The sequence below is a fragment of the Poecilia mexicana genome, unplaced genomic scaffold, assembly GCF_051168715.1.
Source record: "Poecilia mexicana isolate PSO_F unplaced genomic scaffold, ASM5116871v1 scaffold_16, whole genome shotgun sequence".
NCBI classification, from domain to species: Eukaryota; Metazoa; Chordata; class Actinopteri; order Cyprinodontiformes; family Poeciliidae; genus Poecilia; species Poecilia mexicana.
The window spans coordinates 11,107,276-11,125,588 of record NW_028263385.1 but is presented as its reverse complement, the minus strand read 5'-3'; the positions used below and the strand labels follow the sequence as shown (position 1 = coordinate 11,125,588).

Sequence of the window (18,313 nt, the reverse complement as noted above, 5' to 3'; positions counted from 1 at the left end):
TTTGAACTCTCCAACAGTTGCCACAACAATACTGATTTTGGAATGGATACAGTCAGCTTTGAAGAAACTGTGATTATTTACTCAATTCTACCCACTAAATCAACCAAATGAAATTAGTGGTTTCATATTTTGAATAAATAGTGATCAAAAGTGACAGCTTCTTTGCAACTTGCTAACGGACGTAAAAATAGAGGGGGTGTATGTGAATATTTCAGCCTTTTTATGCCTGCTTGACACTGAGAGGACAAGAGACAATCCAAAAATAAATCTAAACTTGTGCATCTACTTCTTGCTTCAAAAAACACTACAGTTGTATGGTGTGTTATCAGTCCACCAGAAAATAAATAATTTAAGCAAATAAGGAAAAACCAGCAATGAAAACCATATTCCTGTTGATGAAGCGTTGATGTAAACTTCTGATCAGAACTATTTGCAGCAGTCAAGGCCATTCAGACATGAGATAACCCCCCTCTTTTTTTTTGTATTTTTTTTTTTTTTACATTCACTTAAGTCTTATTATTGTAAAAGTTATTTCAGGTCCCTCTTGCTTCTTTGTTAAAACATTTCCTAGACTTCAGATGTTGCCGTTCTGTTTCTTCAATCAGGAGGACATAGTTCTTGTTATTTCTCCCAAGCCAGTTTTGTCTTTTCTCAGTCTTGCTACGCCTCTCTCCATCTCTTTGCGTCTTCTCTCTTGGACTGGACTGGAAGGTCCGGCCCATGCTGCTGCGCCTACAAACAACCGAGAAAAACAAAAAAACAAAATAGGTCACTGTAATGTGCCACTCTCATAAGTAGCACAGCTGTGGTACAGTAGTCTAAATTAGCCTCATTTTTTTTCCATTTCACTATTCTCAAAACATTTTGTCTCCATTTATGTGTATTTTTGTTTCCTCTTCAAGTTTTGGCTTGGAACCAATCGATTCTGGCATGTCACTGCTGATTTATTTCAGTTGGAACAGCAGTATCTAGTTCTTCTCATCTGTTTAATACAATAAATTTCTTTGCATTTTAGGCGAAGTAACATGTACTTGGAAAATAGCCTCTTGTATTATACAAGAGAAACCCAAATACAATGTGCTGTAATTTCAGCAGAAATGGTCTGCTGCACTTCCTGCATTAACACCAAACCCTCCGACTGAAACAGGAAGTGGTTAAGCCAGTGTTTTACAGAAGATGGCACAAACTTAATTTAGACCTTGCACATTTGATTTTTAAGACACAATTAGATTTGGACAATATGAATAATCATTTATATATAAAGGATATTTGCATTAATCCACTTGTTGTTCAAGACAACAACCGACCAAAAGATATGTAGTAAAAATCTGTTTCCAAAGACAAGTTAAGCAAATAATTTAAGTCATTTGAGCAGAGCAGCCTATGGTGTTTTTTTTTGCTTCTTCTTGAATTGTTTCCCCTTTCCACTAAACTTTTTAAAAATTAATGCATACTGCCTTTACCTTGGATAAATCTCACTTATTTGACACATGTTAGTTCTCACAATAAACAACCTCACTAACTGAACTCATCATTGACACAGACTCTCATTTAACGATCCAGTTTCCTACAATCAGCAGCAATCATGACTGTTAGCGCTGTATGCTTTTCTTATACCTACCATACCTAATAGTCAATTACTTGCTGAGTAAAATATATGTTTTCTATCAAAACAGCGACGGATCCGGCTTTAGATGTAGGAATGTTATTATTTTTGAACTGTGTTTCACTGTGCTGTGTTTGAAAATTCAATTCCAGTGGTTTTGGTTTAAAATAGTACGTTGCACATAACCTTGCACTGTGGATTAACGTTTGAAGGATCAAGGTTATAACTTACAGTCTGTAGCCTTTTGAGAGGAAGAAGAAGAATCTGCTTCGCCGAAGAATCCAGAACTGTTTGAAAAGGAATTTAAATGAAAAATTAATCCAGATGAAAATATTTGCAAATAAAAAACTACAAGCAATCGAAATGAAACTCGATAAAAATAATATTACAGAGCTTATTTAAACAAATTTTCAAGATAATTGAAGTCATTTGTGTAAAAACGGTGTAATTATTCTTATTCATTAATAATGTTTGAGATTATTCTTTGAATTTCTAAAAGTGAAAACAGTTTCATCCATATCATGACAGCACTGAATGTACATTGTTTTGCTGAATGTAAACTTATTAGCAGTCCAGAGACAGAATGCAAGAAGATGTGCAACAAGACCAGCAAACAGACAGATGAAAAAGGTGAAGACAAAAACAAGCATGACAATGTCAAAAAGCATGAAAAATGTGCCACTTTTTTCATTTTTAGCTAGATTGGTTTATTTATCTTAAATTCTCTGACGACTGCAAATAGTCTTTAGAATATATATGTGTGCAGATAAATTAAAACAAGCAAAACAAATCAAAGCAATACTGTCAAAATCTGCCTACAACATGCCGAGTCATTTTACAGTTAAATACTGTGACTTTTAGAGTTGTATACGCCTTTCAATGTTTTTGTTTGTTTGTTTTTAACAACTTAGTGTAAATCAAACCACAAGGATAAATTACAAGAATTACATATTTAAGTGCTACATCTCTGAAGTGTCGGGATGTATCTGCTCTATACATAAGCAGCCGTGCCCTACCTGTTCGCCTCTGGTCTCTCAGATGCCGCCTGCAGAGAAAGGAAAATCGGGTCAGAAAGATTATATCAGTTTATCTCATCAATAATCTGTACAGCGAGTAAATGAGCAAACTTACATCATAAGAGTGAGAATGTCTGCTAAACGGCTTAGGAGATGGGCAGTCTGAGGTAGCGGCGTTTTTCGGGGGTAAAGGTGGAGCTCTGAGGTGAGAACTGTTGATCTGGGAGTCCAAACTTGAGAACTGTTAAAAAGTTATGTTATTAGTCAGTGGGGAACCTTTCTCTCCCTTAAGAAGTTCTGATTCGTCTCCTTGATGTCGATAAGCATCTGCTCATACATAAAACTGGTTAGCAGATCAGACAGAACAAATGATCCGAAACAAGGCGGTAGGAGTACAGACACTTTCTAAAAATGTGCAGTAATCAGATTTTATGTGAGCCAAAAAAATAAAAAACCCAACAAAAAAGTCAAGTCTAAATTAGTTTAAAAAAAGAAAAGGGACTAATTTAATTTCAGTTTCTTTTGGATTATTGACGTATTTGGGATTTAAACTGAACTGGAAATGTGTCCCAAGTAAAGACACTGCAACATTATATACAAACAAACTATTTCTTTTTGACAAAATATTTCTAGAGTGAACTTCATATATTCCATTTTTCTTTTATTAGGATTTGATTACTTATCACGTACTACCATTTCATACAGTGGTAGTACAATATTACAATGTAACCTTCTAAGATCATAACAAATGTTATACATATATGCTGTGCTGTGAAACATTTTTTTGGCATTTGCAGATTTCTTTGTTTTTTTTGCTTTTTTGTCATATAAATCAAGCACATTTGTATTTGGAGAAATATCTAAGTAAATATATTATTTTCATTTATCGAGAGAAAAAAAAATTATTAAGCCCATATTAGCCATGCATGAAAATATAAACATGGATTCACTTTAATTGTCAGCATTATTTTCTCAGTTTTCACTCATTTTCACAACCCACACCCAGTAAGAGACAGACTGGAAGGAACACAAATGCTCACATTTACCAAAGACCATCCTGATGGTCACTTCTGAGCAAATTCTGTGGACTGACGGGATAAAAGTGGGACTTTGTGCAAGATGTTCATCCTGATACATTTGGCATAAAACTAAGACAGCATTTCAAAATTAGAACATTATTGTGACAGCAAAACATGGTGGGGGTAGTGTGATACTGCGGGGGATTTTTTTCTCCTTCAAGGCCTTTATGACTTTCTGTATTTGACTAAACTTTTTATTATGCTGGGTGTGTCCTTAGGCTCAGCACAGTTAGAGAGGCTCAGCAAAGAACTGTACTTCTTAATGCCGGGTAGATTTTTTTTTCTGTTATTAAATGAAATCAGAATTTGAAACTACATTTTGTACTTTCTGTGATTATCTTGGTATGATAATAAATGATCTGAAACATTTAAGGGTGACAAAAAACAGAGAAGAAATCTGTAAAGGTGCAAACACCTTTTCACAGTATTGATAATTGTAACAGTAATAACATTAATTTAACTTAAAGCAACATAAACAATTTATTGTTCATATTTCTGTATCTTGAACAAGCTTGATAGCGTAGCTAAAATTAGACAAAATGAAAAACAGATTTTATTATTCACACACCTTCCGGAGGGCAGCCATTTCCTTTACCACCACCTCAATGTCCTCATGATCGTCCTCGCCGTCATCATCATCATCACCATCACCATCATCCTCATCTTCATCCTCATCATCTCCCCACTTGCGGCCAACTTTCAGGTAGGGCTCGACGAGGATGGACTCGGTCCCTTGGATGTCGCAGCGGCAGAATGGGCAGGTGCGGCCAGCTGACCTCTGCTGAATTATGATCACGAACCCAACACAGGTAAAGATACAGAAAGACAATTCACACGCAGCAATCCACTGTCACGTACAGTCAGTACCAGCTCAGATCCTTTTGAACTATGTGTAGTGGAAAGAGTTGAACTTAGCTTCAAAGACGGTGTTTTAAAAAGTGCTGGAAAATACCAACAGTTTCAACAGAAACTTTCGATTGAGGTTTTCCACTTTGTAGCCAGATGGGGAGATGAATGTTTAGTGTTTTGACTGCGAGATACAGCGATAGTTTTTAAATCATGTCTGGTAAGAGATTGTGCTCTGAACGCCTTGGCAACCGGATCCTGCTGTCAATCAGCAATGAAAAACTGCAACCTAAGAAAAGATAGTAATTCTTCCATTGACGTCTCACAAAGATGAGGTTTCTCCTATTTTCTTTTTATGGTTTTTCTCTTCTTCCAATTAATCTCGTGTGCTTTCACACCTACGCACACACACACACACACACACACACACACACACACACACACACACACACGCATGCACTGACTTTTACTCAAAGTCAATGTGACTGAAGAGGATGTGAAGCTGATCTCACACAGGAAATTCTGAGCCAAATGTCAGGACACAGCACCTTCATTTCTGACAGAATTATGCCTCTACACATAAGCTAGAGGGGCTGTCTCGCTGATCGAAATGCTTACAAAGCAAGATACCATGATTTTACAATACCAACATGCAATACCACTTTAAAAACATATGATAAGGCTGTGCCACTGCAGGAGCTAATAGAGTTGTTGTTGTTAGACTGGATCAACCAAAGGTACATTCCTTTCTGATTTGATCAGCTGCTTTACTTTCAGATATCTGTGTTAGTTCAATATGTGGCAAAGGTACTTTGTTAAAACGTCCAAATACCCCAACAGGTTACCCAAGTAAAATGATAGTAATAAAAAAATGCTCATATGTAATTTTACAGTCCTTGTTGATCACATGAAAATCGTAAATGAATCTCATATTTCAGTTTTCTGAGTACTTCAGTTTAGATTGCTGTGCAATCAAAGCTTAAACTGAATTTCTCAGTTAAGAGAAAAGGATGATTTGTCTATCTGCAAAAAAAATCTGTTATTCTGCACTAGAATCAATCCAATGGACCAGATTGGGGTTTTCTAAGTCATATACTGTGCATGACCAGAAGGGGTAATGATGCAACAGTAAGAATTCATAAATTCATAGTCTGAGATCAGAGTGACTCTTTCATAACAAACATGCAGGATATTATCTCCTAGCTAACAATTACTCAAATGTAAATTTGCATATTTTAAAATTTATGTACAAAAATGTTTTGGTGCTTTTAAAATGTTTTTTTGTTGTTGTTGTATTAAACATATTAGATTTAAAATAATTTACATGTTACTCCATCTATATTTTGCACCCAAGGCAAAAATGTGTAAAGCAAATTTAGATTTTTTTGTTTTTTTTAGACAAAAAGTCTTATTAGTAAAATAATTTACAATTTTTAACAAAGCCCCTCGCTGACAAACGCTCATAAAACCCTTTTGATGCCTTTAGTATTCTCCTATAATGTCTCATAAAGTTAGAGCAAACAGAGTCCTGTGTTCTCTCTTAATGCTCAATTTCATTCAGTTCACCCCTGAGGTTTTCCATAAGATTTTACTACGACTGATTTAGCATCTTTTAAGAACTGAAGAAGAGGATCAACTTTGTGTCTCGTGAAACAAACAAGGCGCTTTTTATACTCTTCCTTCGTTTTACCCGAGACCCACCCAACGCGTTTGTTGTTGACAACCCCAATCTTAGTCTCATCTGACGACAGCACACAGTCAGCATACCGCCTAAACATCTAGTCAGCATGATGGCTCCAGTAATTTATTGTACGTTTTGGATAGCAAATTTTGGGAATATTGCATATTGCCATCTAGTTTATAAAAATAACCTTGAACCAAAGGACGCAGTGTCTTAGAAAAATTTACATATTACCTATTAAAGAAGGTGATTACTCAAACAAGAATGAGTTTTGTGCTTTCTGAGCCATGTGTTATCTAAGGAGATCAAAGATGTGTTTGTTAAAAGGAAAAAGACGCCATTTCTCTTTTCTGTCTGTAAAATCCATCCAGGTCCTTTAGATAGAATACACAGTGACAATTTTACAGCTCTTCCTTATAAGATCAATTACATGGTTCATATTAGAAATGTATGAGAGTAAATGACCTTATATGTGAAACAAACGAGTGTTTAGGAATGACTACATTGATCAGAATAGTGAATGTATTTAATGCAACATAATTAATAAATGTTCTGAAAAGTTGCATATGTTAGTCATACTTTCTTCTGCAAATTGAAGTTTTAAATGATCTATGATTAGAATTGCATGGAACTATTTATGAAAAAAAGTAGTCACTTCATGGCATTTCAACATTTAAATAAAGTGTTTGCATAGAGAACACAAATGACATTTTGACCTTAACCCCAAACCACATTCAAATAACCAGCATTGTTATAGTGTCATGATGATAAAACCAAATACTAAACCATAGACTACAAAAATAAACCTGTTCAGATAATCTGATCTGCTTCCCTTCACTGAGCATGCAGAAGAGCACCGCAGAAGTCTGTGGGAATGTTTATGATTCAGCTCCAGCTCAGTCTGCAAATCAGCATCTGATCAGCATCGGGATCTTTTTCTAAATGCATGGGATTCCTACCTGCCACCCCGTGAGACAAGGCTGGCACAGGAGATGTCCACAGGGCTGAATCCGAATGTCCTTATCCCTCTCTGCACAGATCTTACACAGCTGGAAAGTGCTTCCAATCTCACAGTACATCTCGTACTGCTCCTGTCGATGGTTGATTGGTTAAAGGAATAAAGCAGAATAGATTATCAATAAGGTTTTATAATAATAAAAAAAGAAGATTCTCTTTAAAAGACATGCAAACGTGTATTAACTTACTTCTGTAACTTTGACTTTGTCTCTGCCGGTTGGTTCACACAAGCTTGTCAGGTCAGGGTTCATGTCGCGGCCATCTGGGTACAAGTAGCTGCAGTTACAAGAACAGACAGTTCTTAAAAGTTGCTTAGACTGAGAGGCGGGGGGTAAAAAGAGACATGTGTGTGTATGCATCTATGCGTGTGTGCGTGTGTGTGTTTGTGCTGACCAGCCCTCCTTGAAGCCCTGGATGAGTGTCTGGTACAGAGGCTTGTTATGTGGAATGGTCTGGATGATGTCGCCTTCAGAGGTCACATGACCAATGGCCCACTGACCCATTCTGGTGCAGCTCAGACGAAAGATGAAGCTGGAAATGTTTAATGATATAAAGGAAAAATATATTGTGCATCATTTTTGTCACTGTACTTATGGGTAGTAAAATATATTGATGCCTATTCCTAATCTGAGCCACAGACTTTTTATGTAAATTTTTTTTATACAAAGAAATATAAAGAGTGACTGCTCTCCACTATTACATCCCTGAATAAAAAAACAAACAAAAAAAAAACATGTTCAAACCATTGCCTTCATGAGTCATCTAGTTTGTAGTTAGAGTACACCTGTAGGTAACTTAACCTGTAAAATGCTGTTGTTCGGTGAAGGCCTTTCATGTTTGTAAGAGAATATTATTAGACAAACATCATGAAGGTAAATTCCCAAACCTCAACCTGAATGAAATGCTGCACCAGTACACACAACAGTGTAGAGAAGTAATGCTGAAAAATCTGGGAGCTTGCAGTGATGGGAGAAGTTCGAATAGAAGGATTTTAAAAAGAAATGTTGCTATAACTATTTTTATTTCCTTTTTTACATTTTTAACAGCTGCTTTTTACCTAATTTTCAGCCTTTTAATTATGATATTAAAAAAAAAAAAAAAACACTTAACGTGATTACACATTTAATAGTAAATAACTTTCATTGCTCTGTCACTTAAGAGCATTTGATTGCGCCGGTGCTTACCTCCCAGGTTTGTGCAGGTAGTGTTCGAGCCGAGCTACAACTTGGTCATAAGTAAGAAAGGCCATGTAGCCTGGGTGTGTCACAGCAAGCTGGTTCCAGTTTCTTATAAGTGATTTCCACGGCTAAGAGAGGCAGAAAAACAGTAAATTGATGAGTCATTTTCAAAGACATCACAAAAATATGTTTTACAGTTTACTTTTTGTGTTTACTAAAATGTGCCTGCATCTGCTGTACTAATTTCAATAAACCAGCTGAGTGACTGTATCGTTGTCTTCGAGAATAATTTATGTGGATCAGTTACATTTGTTGTTTACGTGCGCACAATGCTGAAGGGCAAAAAGACAATTAGTTAACATGCCATCGATAATGTGCACTGCCGCTGTAGAACGTAGACGTTAAAAAAATGAAACCTGGAGATGAAGGTATTATTAATTCAATGTAGTGCGCCACAGCAAAGGGAACATTTACACAGAAAAACCGTTGAAGAATAACTCAAAACCATTTTTTTCTCGCTCTCTGTGTCGGCTACGTACACAGACTCATTATCAATGATTCAACAATTATGACAATGATTCAACACCAAACAACGCTCAAACATTTCCCACTCAAAGAACAGAACATTCAGGTCGTTATGGTAATTTTTTTTAATGCTTGATGTTTATTTTGCCATTATTAATAAGTGATCACAGTGGTAGGTTAGCTACCGCTGCTATTAGCTAATCTAAATCCTCCGTGGCTAATTAGCTAAACACCTGACTGATGACCTGCCACCCCCTGAGAGGTCATTAGTCACGGGGCTGATTGTTTCAAAAAAAATATATATATATATATTTTTTTTTTTTTTTTTTGAGTAAAAATATTTATTACAAAAAATAAATATTTAACAGTACCTAAAGATTTTTTTCTTAAAAAAAAAAAAAAAAAAAAAAAATATATATATATATATATATATATATATATATATATATATATATATATATATATAATATATATATATATTTTTTTTTTTTTTGCAGTCTGTCAGAGTTAGTGTTTGGGTCGCTTTTTAGAATTTTTTTTTTTAACTGAACTGAAACACACCGAATTCTACGTCACATCTACATGTTACGGTTGTCAAAGTCACGCACGAATAACTATTTCTCTCCCTTGCTATTTTTTCTGAAAACTTTTTCCTGACCTGTTATCTAGTTATTGTAGTTTTGACAATTGGTAGCAAAGCACAGCGTCCCTTTTTCCTATATATCAGGTGTAAGATTGCCCTCTAGCAGGTAGATAGGGGTGGGATCTTGCTCGCAGACATCACGCAGGGGTTATACATATTTAAATTCTTTTTGTTTTATTGATGTATCTAAGATCTTACTTTTCCTGGAAATCATTTACTTACCTGGAACAACCGTGTGAAAATATCAAACTCAAACACTGAGATGTTATCATTACAGGTAAGATCAATTGTTGATTTCAGAGCCATGGCCTCCATCCCTTCCTCAAATGGATGTGCACTTTTCAACTGTTCTTTGAATTTTCTCCATGGCACGATACACCTATCAGGGCACAACATTCATATATATAAACATGAAACAAATGCAATATTAAGCTTGTACTACAGATATAGCAAAAAGTACCAAACTTACATGGTTCCAAAATATTTCCTCCAGAATTGATCTGCTTCAACCTTAGACACTTTGTAGGTGTCACCCTGAAAATATCCCCCTGGAAACATAGCCTTGAGCTCCCACAGCATGTGACTGAACAGCAAGGACAGTTTGGTCAAATTCCTCCTGACAATTAAAAACACAGCAAACTTTCAGAGGCAGGTACAGAACAAAATAGCTCTGAGTAAAAATAAGATATATTTTTGCATTAGTAGAAAATATATAGTTCCAGATCAGTTTTTTTTTCACACAATTTTCTTTTGAGATCATTAGTGAAGTAACAGACCAAGATCAAAAACCAACCCAAGCTTTGAACAGAGTTCTGTACAATCCACCATCTGAGAAGAACTTCTGGAAAGCAACCAAGATGCAGAAAACCTGTTCAGTTGCAAAAGACTTGAGAATGGAGTAAAGGTTTACCTTCCAGGCACAACAAAAACAACCCTAACATACAGTCATAGATGCTTTGAAATCAAAATGATGTGTTAAGAATGGCCCACTTAAAATCAAGACTAAATTCAACTGAAAATGTCTCAAGAGTCATACAAATTTGAAAAGCAAATTATACAAAAATTCTCATTTAGATGTACAAAACTGGCAGAGGGGTACCACAGAAGATTTGCAGCTGTATTTGTAGGTCAGAGTGGTTTTATTAATTTTTGACTCCACTGAGCTAATTGCAAACTCTTGCACACAGTCTTTAATTTATTAAGACAAAAACAACAAGAAAACGCAAAAAACTGTATTATTTTGTTTTCTATTTCATGTTTTACACAGCTTTGTGTTGGTATATCACAAGAAATCCAAAGAATATCTGGAGAAATTTGCCATGGCAATGTGAGAAAATACAAAAAGAAAAAAAATGTCCAGGTGGTTTAAAATCAGATTTATGTCTATATTTGTTATGTTGCAATTATGTCAAGTTTATCCAGTCACTCATATTCAGTGCATATAAAATACGACCTTGCTGTGACTTAACAGCTTGTTGTGCTGTAAGTCAGTAGTGTTATCGAAGCACTGCTGGTATTTTCCATAGACACACACACACACACACACACACGCATACACACACACACACACACACACACACACACACACACACACACCCACACACACACACACACACACACACACACACACACCCACACACACACACACACACACACACACACACACACACACACGCACAGGTAAGCACACAACAAGTAGTCCAGCTTGCAAACAGGATGCTGGCTTCTGCAAGCTCGTCTGTAAATACCACAAAATGTTCCACTGGCCAGTTTGTCACTTCAGACCACTTTTAAGAGGTCTCACTTTACTTTTTTTTTTAATGAGTTCTTTTGCTTTTGCTAATGTGTTTTTCCACTCTTTCTCATGCATGTAACTTTTGTGCACTGCATGATATCACACCTTAAAAAAGTAGATCAAAAATCACTATAACCTATTTTCACATCTGCAGCGAATGCTCTTTAGCAAAACCTCTGTGTGACATAAAATACTTTTTAGGAAACTCTACGAAATAATATAATGCAAAGTTAGGCTATTTTTCCGTTTGTAAAAAATGGACTGATTCAAATTAATCTCAATAAAGTTTTCTCAGATCTGTCCAAGATTCAGAAATGTTTAACATATTTGACAAGTGGTTGTGAACTTTTATCTGAATGAGAAAAGGACAACCTCTGCTGAGTGCTAGAAAAAGAAGAGTAGTAGAGGTGGAGGTGGGAGGAAATGCACAAGCCACATCTCTCGCTATGGCTGAGCCCATGTGTTTAAAAATACATTTCAAAGGACATCGACCCTGTGGTAAAATTTACAGTAACAACAAACATGATCTTCAGGCCACCTCAGCCTGGTCACAGTTTTAAGGCTATTCTCTTAAAAAAAAAGAAAAAAAAAACTTGCTCTAACTTTTACAGAGAACCAATAGAAAAATGCATAACAAGGAGTGCATTTAATATTGCAGTGCTTTTCACCCAGTTTAAGGACCTTCATCATCTCCACCAGGTCTGATGTAAGGCTTTCTAAGATGTCTGATGTCCTGCATCATACATCTGGTCACGTAGTTTAGGTATGTCCAACTTCTTCCTACTTTTCTTCTTCAAAAACTATGTGAAATAAGATACATAGCACAACAGCTAACTAGTAGCAGCAGTTGCGTAGTTATCTGGAAATTGTGGATTTGATTCCAGATTTGTCCTGCCACATGTCAACATGCCCTGGGGGAAAATAATTAGCCCCAAGTTGCTTCCTGACTGCAGGTTGTGGCCCTGTAAGAATGTCTGCGGGAGACAGGATGAATGTGGCCCTAGAGTAAAACAGTCATTTTACCAGATCCCTTGTTAGCAATGTTTGTTCTAATTAGTGAATCTGGTGCACTTAAGTAATATGGTGTTATTGGGGTGACGTTTATTACTTTTATTGCACACCGATCAGGCTTACAATACTGAAGATAAACCTAACCTCATCTAATGCCATGATGCTTGGAAATATCGTGAAAGAATAAATATGGAAAAAGTTCTGATATGCACAGCGGAACACCACTGCATATTCAAAGACATGCATCTGTTCACCTTTATTTAGTTCTTTTTCTATATTTACTAATTTAAATTTATGCACGCTCGGGCTGCTGCGGTGGCGCAGTGGTAGAGTACACAGCCCACATAATGAGGGCCTTTAATCCTCGATGCGGCCGATGCGGGTCCGAGTCCCAGCCCGATGACCTTTGCCGCATTCCGTCCTTCACTCTCACAACCCACTTTCCTGTCTGACCACTCTCAATTAAAGGCCAGTGTAACCAATAAAGCCTTAAAAAATATATACACACTCCACCCGAAGAGGTTTGCGCCATTATTTTGTGTCTGAACATAATTACACATAGAAAGCACAATATAATTATTTTCTTTTATTTTGTATCCCTCTAGTTTAAGTGACAAATTGTGTCTGTACATCCGGTGCTGTTGCCTCACAACTTGTTTTAAAGTTAAATAAGCACAGAAGGGTTTACGTACTGTTATCATTCAAATATTAATATACACCATTTTGGAAATTACTTTGTTTTTGTTTTTTTTGCCTCTGTTAAAGATATTTTAATTTGCAACACAATATTTAGCAAGAAAGATGGTCTTTTTTTTTCTTCCTTTTGCATTTCAGTCTGCGGACTCAGTTGATTTTCATAGTTTCCATCAACTTACAAATTGCTGACCTGTTTCCTAAAATTTAAATAGGTTTTAAGTCTTAAATCGGCATGGCTATATTAAGACTGTGGATAGATGCAAATCCATTCAGAAAAGTGTTCTTTTGCGTACTACTTTTTGCATTTCATTTACATGATCTGGAATAACGCAAACTTCCTTTAATACTTTTTAGTATGTCACTAAAAACATACTTTTTAGTATGTCACATGTGGTCGTTACTATTTAAAACTTTTTTTTTTTTACAAATATGTAATGGATTTTGATGAAGAAGGAAAATATATGTCCCTAAATAGATTTTTACCGAAACAAAAAAAGGCTGTAATGTGTTCCTCTGTAGTATTTTTCCTTTATTTTTCTTCTTTGGTTGATGACTAAATAAAGATATTTAATATATGTTGGTCCAACTTCTTCTAGCGAAACCATACATGCAGTATGTGACCCATGAGAATTAATTTTGTAAGTGACACTGTTTATTTTTGCATCTGTTTTAAAAATTTCTCAGAGGAGACGAGGGCACCATTGTCTTGCAAACGATTATACAAAAAGCGCTGCACCTTCCGCGGCGTGTTTCTGCCTCCTTCTCCGTCAGCCAGATGTCAGTTCCGCTTCAGGCCTCGTTTGACATCAGACCGCGTTATTCTAAAACTAAGCATTCAATTTTTCATAAACAGACAGAGAATTTGTTCACAAGACCGCAACAAAGAGCATGTTGGAGCGAGACATTTTTAAAACAGATAAGATGATATTCATGCACTTTGACATGCGAACCACAACACACGTAACAGTATGGGAACTTGCTACTTGGCTGCCCATGCAGATCTGCTTTGGTAAGAGGCCCATCTGTTGTGCAAAGAGATTCAAAAAGATGGCTTAGCTGACTTTCAGATTTTGCTGAAGGATATTCTCTAGTTGTACACGTCTGCATTGTTATACAGACTCATCTCAATGAATTAGAATATCAGTGAAAAAAAAATATTTTAAAAAATCTATATAAAAAGTGAAACAAACTGATTTAAATATGTAGATTCTTTACAATGAGCTTGACATGTTTCAAGCATTTTTATTTTGGTGACTATGACTTACGACAAATAAAACCACACCTTTCTCAGTTTCTCAGAATGTTTGAATTGCATTTAAGACAAAAAAAACAAAACATTTTTCATACAGAGATGGTTATGATGTAGTCCATGAAATCCGGAGGAAGATCCTCAGACTTAACAGTTTTCCATTGTGCTCCTTAAGGAGGGCTGGCCATGAAAGATCATTGCTAAAGAAGCTGACTGTTTGTAGAGTGCTATGTAAATTAAGTGAAAGTTAAGTGGAAGGAAAAAGTATGATAGAAGGTGAACAAGCAAACAGCCGCATACACAGCCCTGGGTTGTGACCAGAGCCCATTAGCCAGTTTGGGTTAAATTTAGAAGGCATGAACTAAGGCTGGAGTCAGCGTGTTAGGAGTTTCATACAGAAGGATCCAGGACATGGTTTCCATCTTACGCATTTTTTTTTATGTTACTCCATTCCTGAACCCGAAGTGTCAGGAGAAGTATCTTACATGGGTTTAGGAGAAAAGAGACTGAAGTGCTGCTTAGCGGTTGAAAGCGCTCTTGGCATATAAAAATAAAAATAGCATTTGATGTCCAGAATATAGTTTCCACAATCAATGAGGATTTTAGGAATGATTTAGTCACTGTGATGCAGTAATCCATGTGACAAAAGTAAAAATACTCTACTGTGTACGGACATACTTTTCAGTAAGCCGGCAATTCGGTATTAAAAATTCTGTCTTTAAAATTTGCTTCATGTTATTTTAATATTTTCAAAACAACCTAACTCTAGATTTTTTTAAAAACCATAATTATAAATAATGAAAAGAAATAAACATTTCAGCTATATTAATACATCTTCATCTTTTCAAAATTTCACTTTTGCTTAAATTAATCAATCTAAGCAAAGTAACTTGTGATAATAATCAAATTTTCTGCAATATATCTGCATATTTAATTACTGAATGTATTGAGTATATGGTAGAAGCTGCATAACTCCAGATCCAGATCATCGAGTAACCGGATTCGGTTTTTGTTCTGTACTGTTGTCGAGCTCTCCGAGCTTGATTGGTATTAAGTTTGAGACTTCATCTGAATCGTTCATTACTGATACGAGCAAAATGTACTGTTTGATTTTCACATAAGTTTATTTTCCAAACGGACATCTACAAACACTAGAGAATAATTAGGTTCCTAATTGTTGCCTCAGTGATAAAAGGAAGTCTGTAGCGAGAAAAAAACAACACAATTTAAAAGCCCACTTCCACTAACTAGCATTTGTAATCAGTAGAAGTGCTTTACTGATGTGTATCTCAAAAGAAAACAAACTGGAAAAGTTAGATTTGGGTCTTGTCAGAAAACATTCGAATGAAACATAACACAGAGGTAAATATATTCTTCTTCCTGCAGAGCTTGTTCAGTTTACTTGGGGATAAACAGACAATTTGTTTGTTCGCAAGCTATTTCTTGCACTTTCTGTCTCAAGCGGTTCAAATTCAAAGGACATTCTTGTTGCTGTTTCTTTTTCAGGTTTCCTCTTAGCATTACAAAGATGCAGGTTGTGGCCCTTTTTCCACAATCATCATTAGTATTCCTGGCAGGAGAAGGCAGCTCCGCTGAGCTGTTTGAATGTGACCACTTACGGAGAACTGCTTACAGTCATCGTCACTTTATGACGATAGCAAGTTCTTTATTAAGACTCCAGGAAACAGTGAGTTTAGTTTATCATGGGTTTTATCAATGTTATTAAACTTCCTTAGGGCCAATTAAAAATGTTATCTTGAAAGTTAAGGATAATTTTAAATGTCTTTTTATGTTTGGCAATAAACTTGTACTATGCAATAAAAGCACCAGCCAAATTTAGCAGAGTTTTAAATCATAAATAGAAGGACAGAAAAGGAAGTTAGTTTTAAATAATCTGGTTGGGATGGACATAAAATGTTAAGTCTATAAGTGAGATGTGTTTCTACAAAATTCCTTTTTAGATATGTGAGATATGCCTGGTTTGTTTGTTTCTGAATGGAATGTGGATGAACAAAACACGCAATAAAGTAATCGCAAAGGTTTACTTAGGACTGGAAGTAACTGTCAATAAAATCACAGAGAAAAATTCTCACGTGGCCAATTTATGGAAAGAGACGCCTCATTATGTAAAGTTACCTTTACAGTCATATTTATACCATTTTTTCCTATATTTTTCCTAAACGCAGGCAATTCTGAACGAAATTTATGTGGCGCAAAAATGTTGAATTAATTTAGATATTTGTTAAGAGTAAGCAAAAATCTGAGATTCAAAAGTATGGAAGTATTGTTACCTGTAGCTGGATGTCTCATCAAATATCTTCTCTCGGCCCTCTTTGAAAAGCAGCATGGCCCGGTCCGTCTTATCCAGCAGGTTTCTGATATGGATTCTCATGTATCTCGCCTCATCCCCTCGTGGAGCCAGGCCTCCTCCGGTCCTAACATCTTGATAAGGCAGCCAGACCTGCGTGAGCAAAGTCGAGGTCTCTCGAACCAGATCTGGCAGAAATGGCGGACTGTTCCGCAGGCCAAGGCGGGGGTTCGTACACAGATCCGAAAGCCTTTCCAGTCTTTTGAGGGTCTTCTCCATCAGCCGTAGGTCTTCACCAGTCAGGGGTTTGCAGCTCATTCTGGTGCTCCTCGAGGCTCCCGGACCTGCTTCTGCCATAAAGATCCCGGTTGTGTGTTTGAAAGTGAAGTGAAGCAAAAAGTACCTCAAACGTCCGCGTTTCAGTATGTGTCTGCGTAAGAGGGCGTTTAACCATAAATATTAAACTGTGTCATGAGATGTCAAAGTTCAGCTTTGAATGCATGTCAATGTGATAAGCAGAAGATGGGTGGAGCTAAAGCTTACAAAATTCAGGTTTCTGATTGATCACACTGACACACGCAGTCAGTACAATAATCTTTGAGAGTCCTCAAGTTGATCTGAGTACGCTGCATCCTATCCTCTTCGAACTGCATCCGGTGTTGTTCCACCTATCACACACATCACACATCACTTTGTTTTGTACTGGATTGCACATACTACTACATCCTAAAAAATATATGGAGCACTTACGGCCAGAGTAAGCACTGCTGTCCTCTTCTAGTTTCTATGTTAGAACTTGAAAAGAAAATTGAATGTAAGGCCTATTACACAACCTTCTGGTAAAGTAGACAAAACAAGAAAAAGCAGCATTTACGGCTGCCTCTTAGCCTGTATTTACTCCCTTCTACTATACACACAGAGTCACTCTTTAGCACCATACTTTTCTTACCGGGATTTATCTCAGCAGCATAACAATCCTATAATCTCTGGGTCAATGGAGCAGGTATATTTACATGCAGCACCGTGGAAAAAGAGCTGCTTCTTCTCTCTCTCTCTTCAACTCACCCTTTTTGTTCCTACTTGTCTTGCCTTTGATTGGTTTCCTGGTTTCAGTAAGACAAACAGGTCGGTTTTCTTTGCTCTGGTGCTCAGGCAAAAAAGTAAGGGTAGAGAGACAGAGAGAGAGAGAGAGAGAGAGAGAGAGAGAGAAACAGAGAGAGAAAGAGAGAGAGAGAGATGGGAGGGATTGAGGTAGACAGGAAGGTGTGCACTCATAACTAAAGATTTACTAGAATGAAAGCAAAACGCAGCCACTCATTGAGAGAGCAAAAATAGAACATTGTTTTCTGATAACAGGGGCCAACCAGTGTAGAAAATAATAACCGTGCCAAAATACCATCATACATTCTCAGCTGTTAGCAGGAAACTCAGTTTAAGTTCTTCAGTTGGTCTTTATGCAATGATATAAAATCTATTTTGAGACATTCAGACAATGACCTGTGAGAAGGTCCAACAAACATTTTGTCATGAGAAAAAAAACAAACAAACAAAAAAAACAAATAATTTTTCTCTGAATGGCATATTTGTTGGTGCAGATTTTCACACCATACAAATGACGTTGGTCACATGTCTACTTTTCCTCTAGCACCATCATGAGGCTGCT

General features: G+C 36.4%; 1 protein-coding gene across 6 annotated transcripts; it reads right to left on the bottom strand.

Annotated features, from left to right (window-relative positions):
- Positions 1-461: 461 nt before the first annotated feature.
- cblc (Cbl proto-oncogene C) lies at positions 462-18,288 on the bottom strand. Of its 6 annotated transcripts, none has more exons than XM_088014055.1 (15): positions 17,600-18,286; positions 17,401-17,445; positions 17,194-17,318; positions 16,634-17,080; positions 10,061-10,207; positions 9,814-9,970; positions 8,430-8,551; positions 7,639-7,776; positions 7,434-7,521; positions 7,188-7,319; positions 4,270-4,482; positions 2,738-2,863; positions 2,623-2,651; positions 1,838-1,893; positions 462-732 (listed from the first exon to the last, which is right to left on the bottom strand). In XM_088014055.1, the coding sequence occupies exons 4-15, from the start codon at positions 17,005-17,007 to the stop codon at positions 602-604; spliced, it is 1,713 nt and encodes a 570-aa protein (XP_087870181.1). In that variant the 5' UTR covers positions 17,008-17,080; positions 17,194-17,318; positions 17,401-17,445; positions 17,600-18,286; the 3' UTR covers positions 462-601. The 6 variants fall into 6 exon arrangements, with proteins under 6 accessions (XP_087870181.1, XP_087870185.1, XP_087870184.1 ...); XM_088014059.1 differs by having other exon boundaries at positions 16,634-17,000; positions 17,600-18,285; XM_088014058.1 differs by having other exon boundaries at positions 4,270-4,479; positions 16,634-17,318; positions 17,600-18,288.
- Between the last annotated feature and the right edge of the window lie 25 nt (positions 18,289-18,313).

Bases quoted from the DNA above. Each gene is read 5' to 3' on its own strand.
- cblc (XM_088014055.1), bottom strand. From the start codon at position 17,007: ATGGCAGAAGCAGGTCCGGGAGCCTCGAGGAGCACCAGAATGAGCTGC. The intron at 7,777-8,429 runs GTAAGCACCGGC...AAACATTTCCAG, and splicing joins TACCTGCACAAACCTGGGAG to CTTCATCTTTCGTCTGAGCT. The intron at 733-1,837 runs GTAAGTTATAAC...GGTTGTTTGTAG, and splicing joins CTCTCAAAAGGCTACAGACT to GCGCAGCAGCATGGGCCGGA.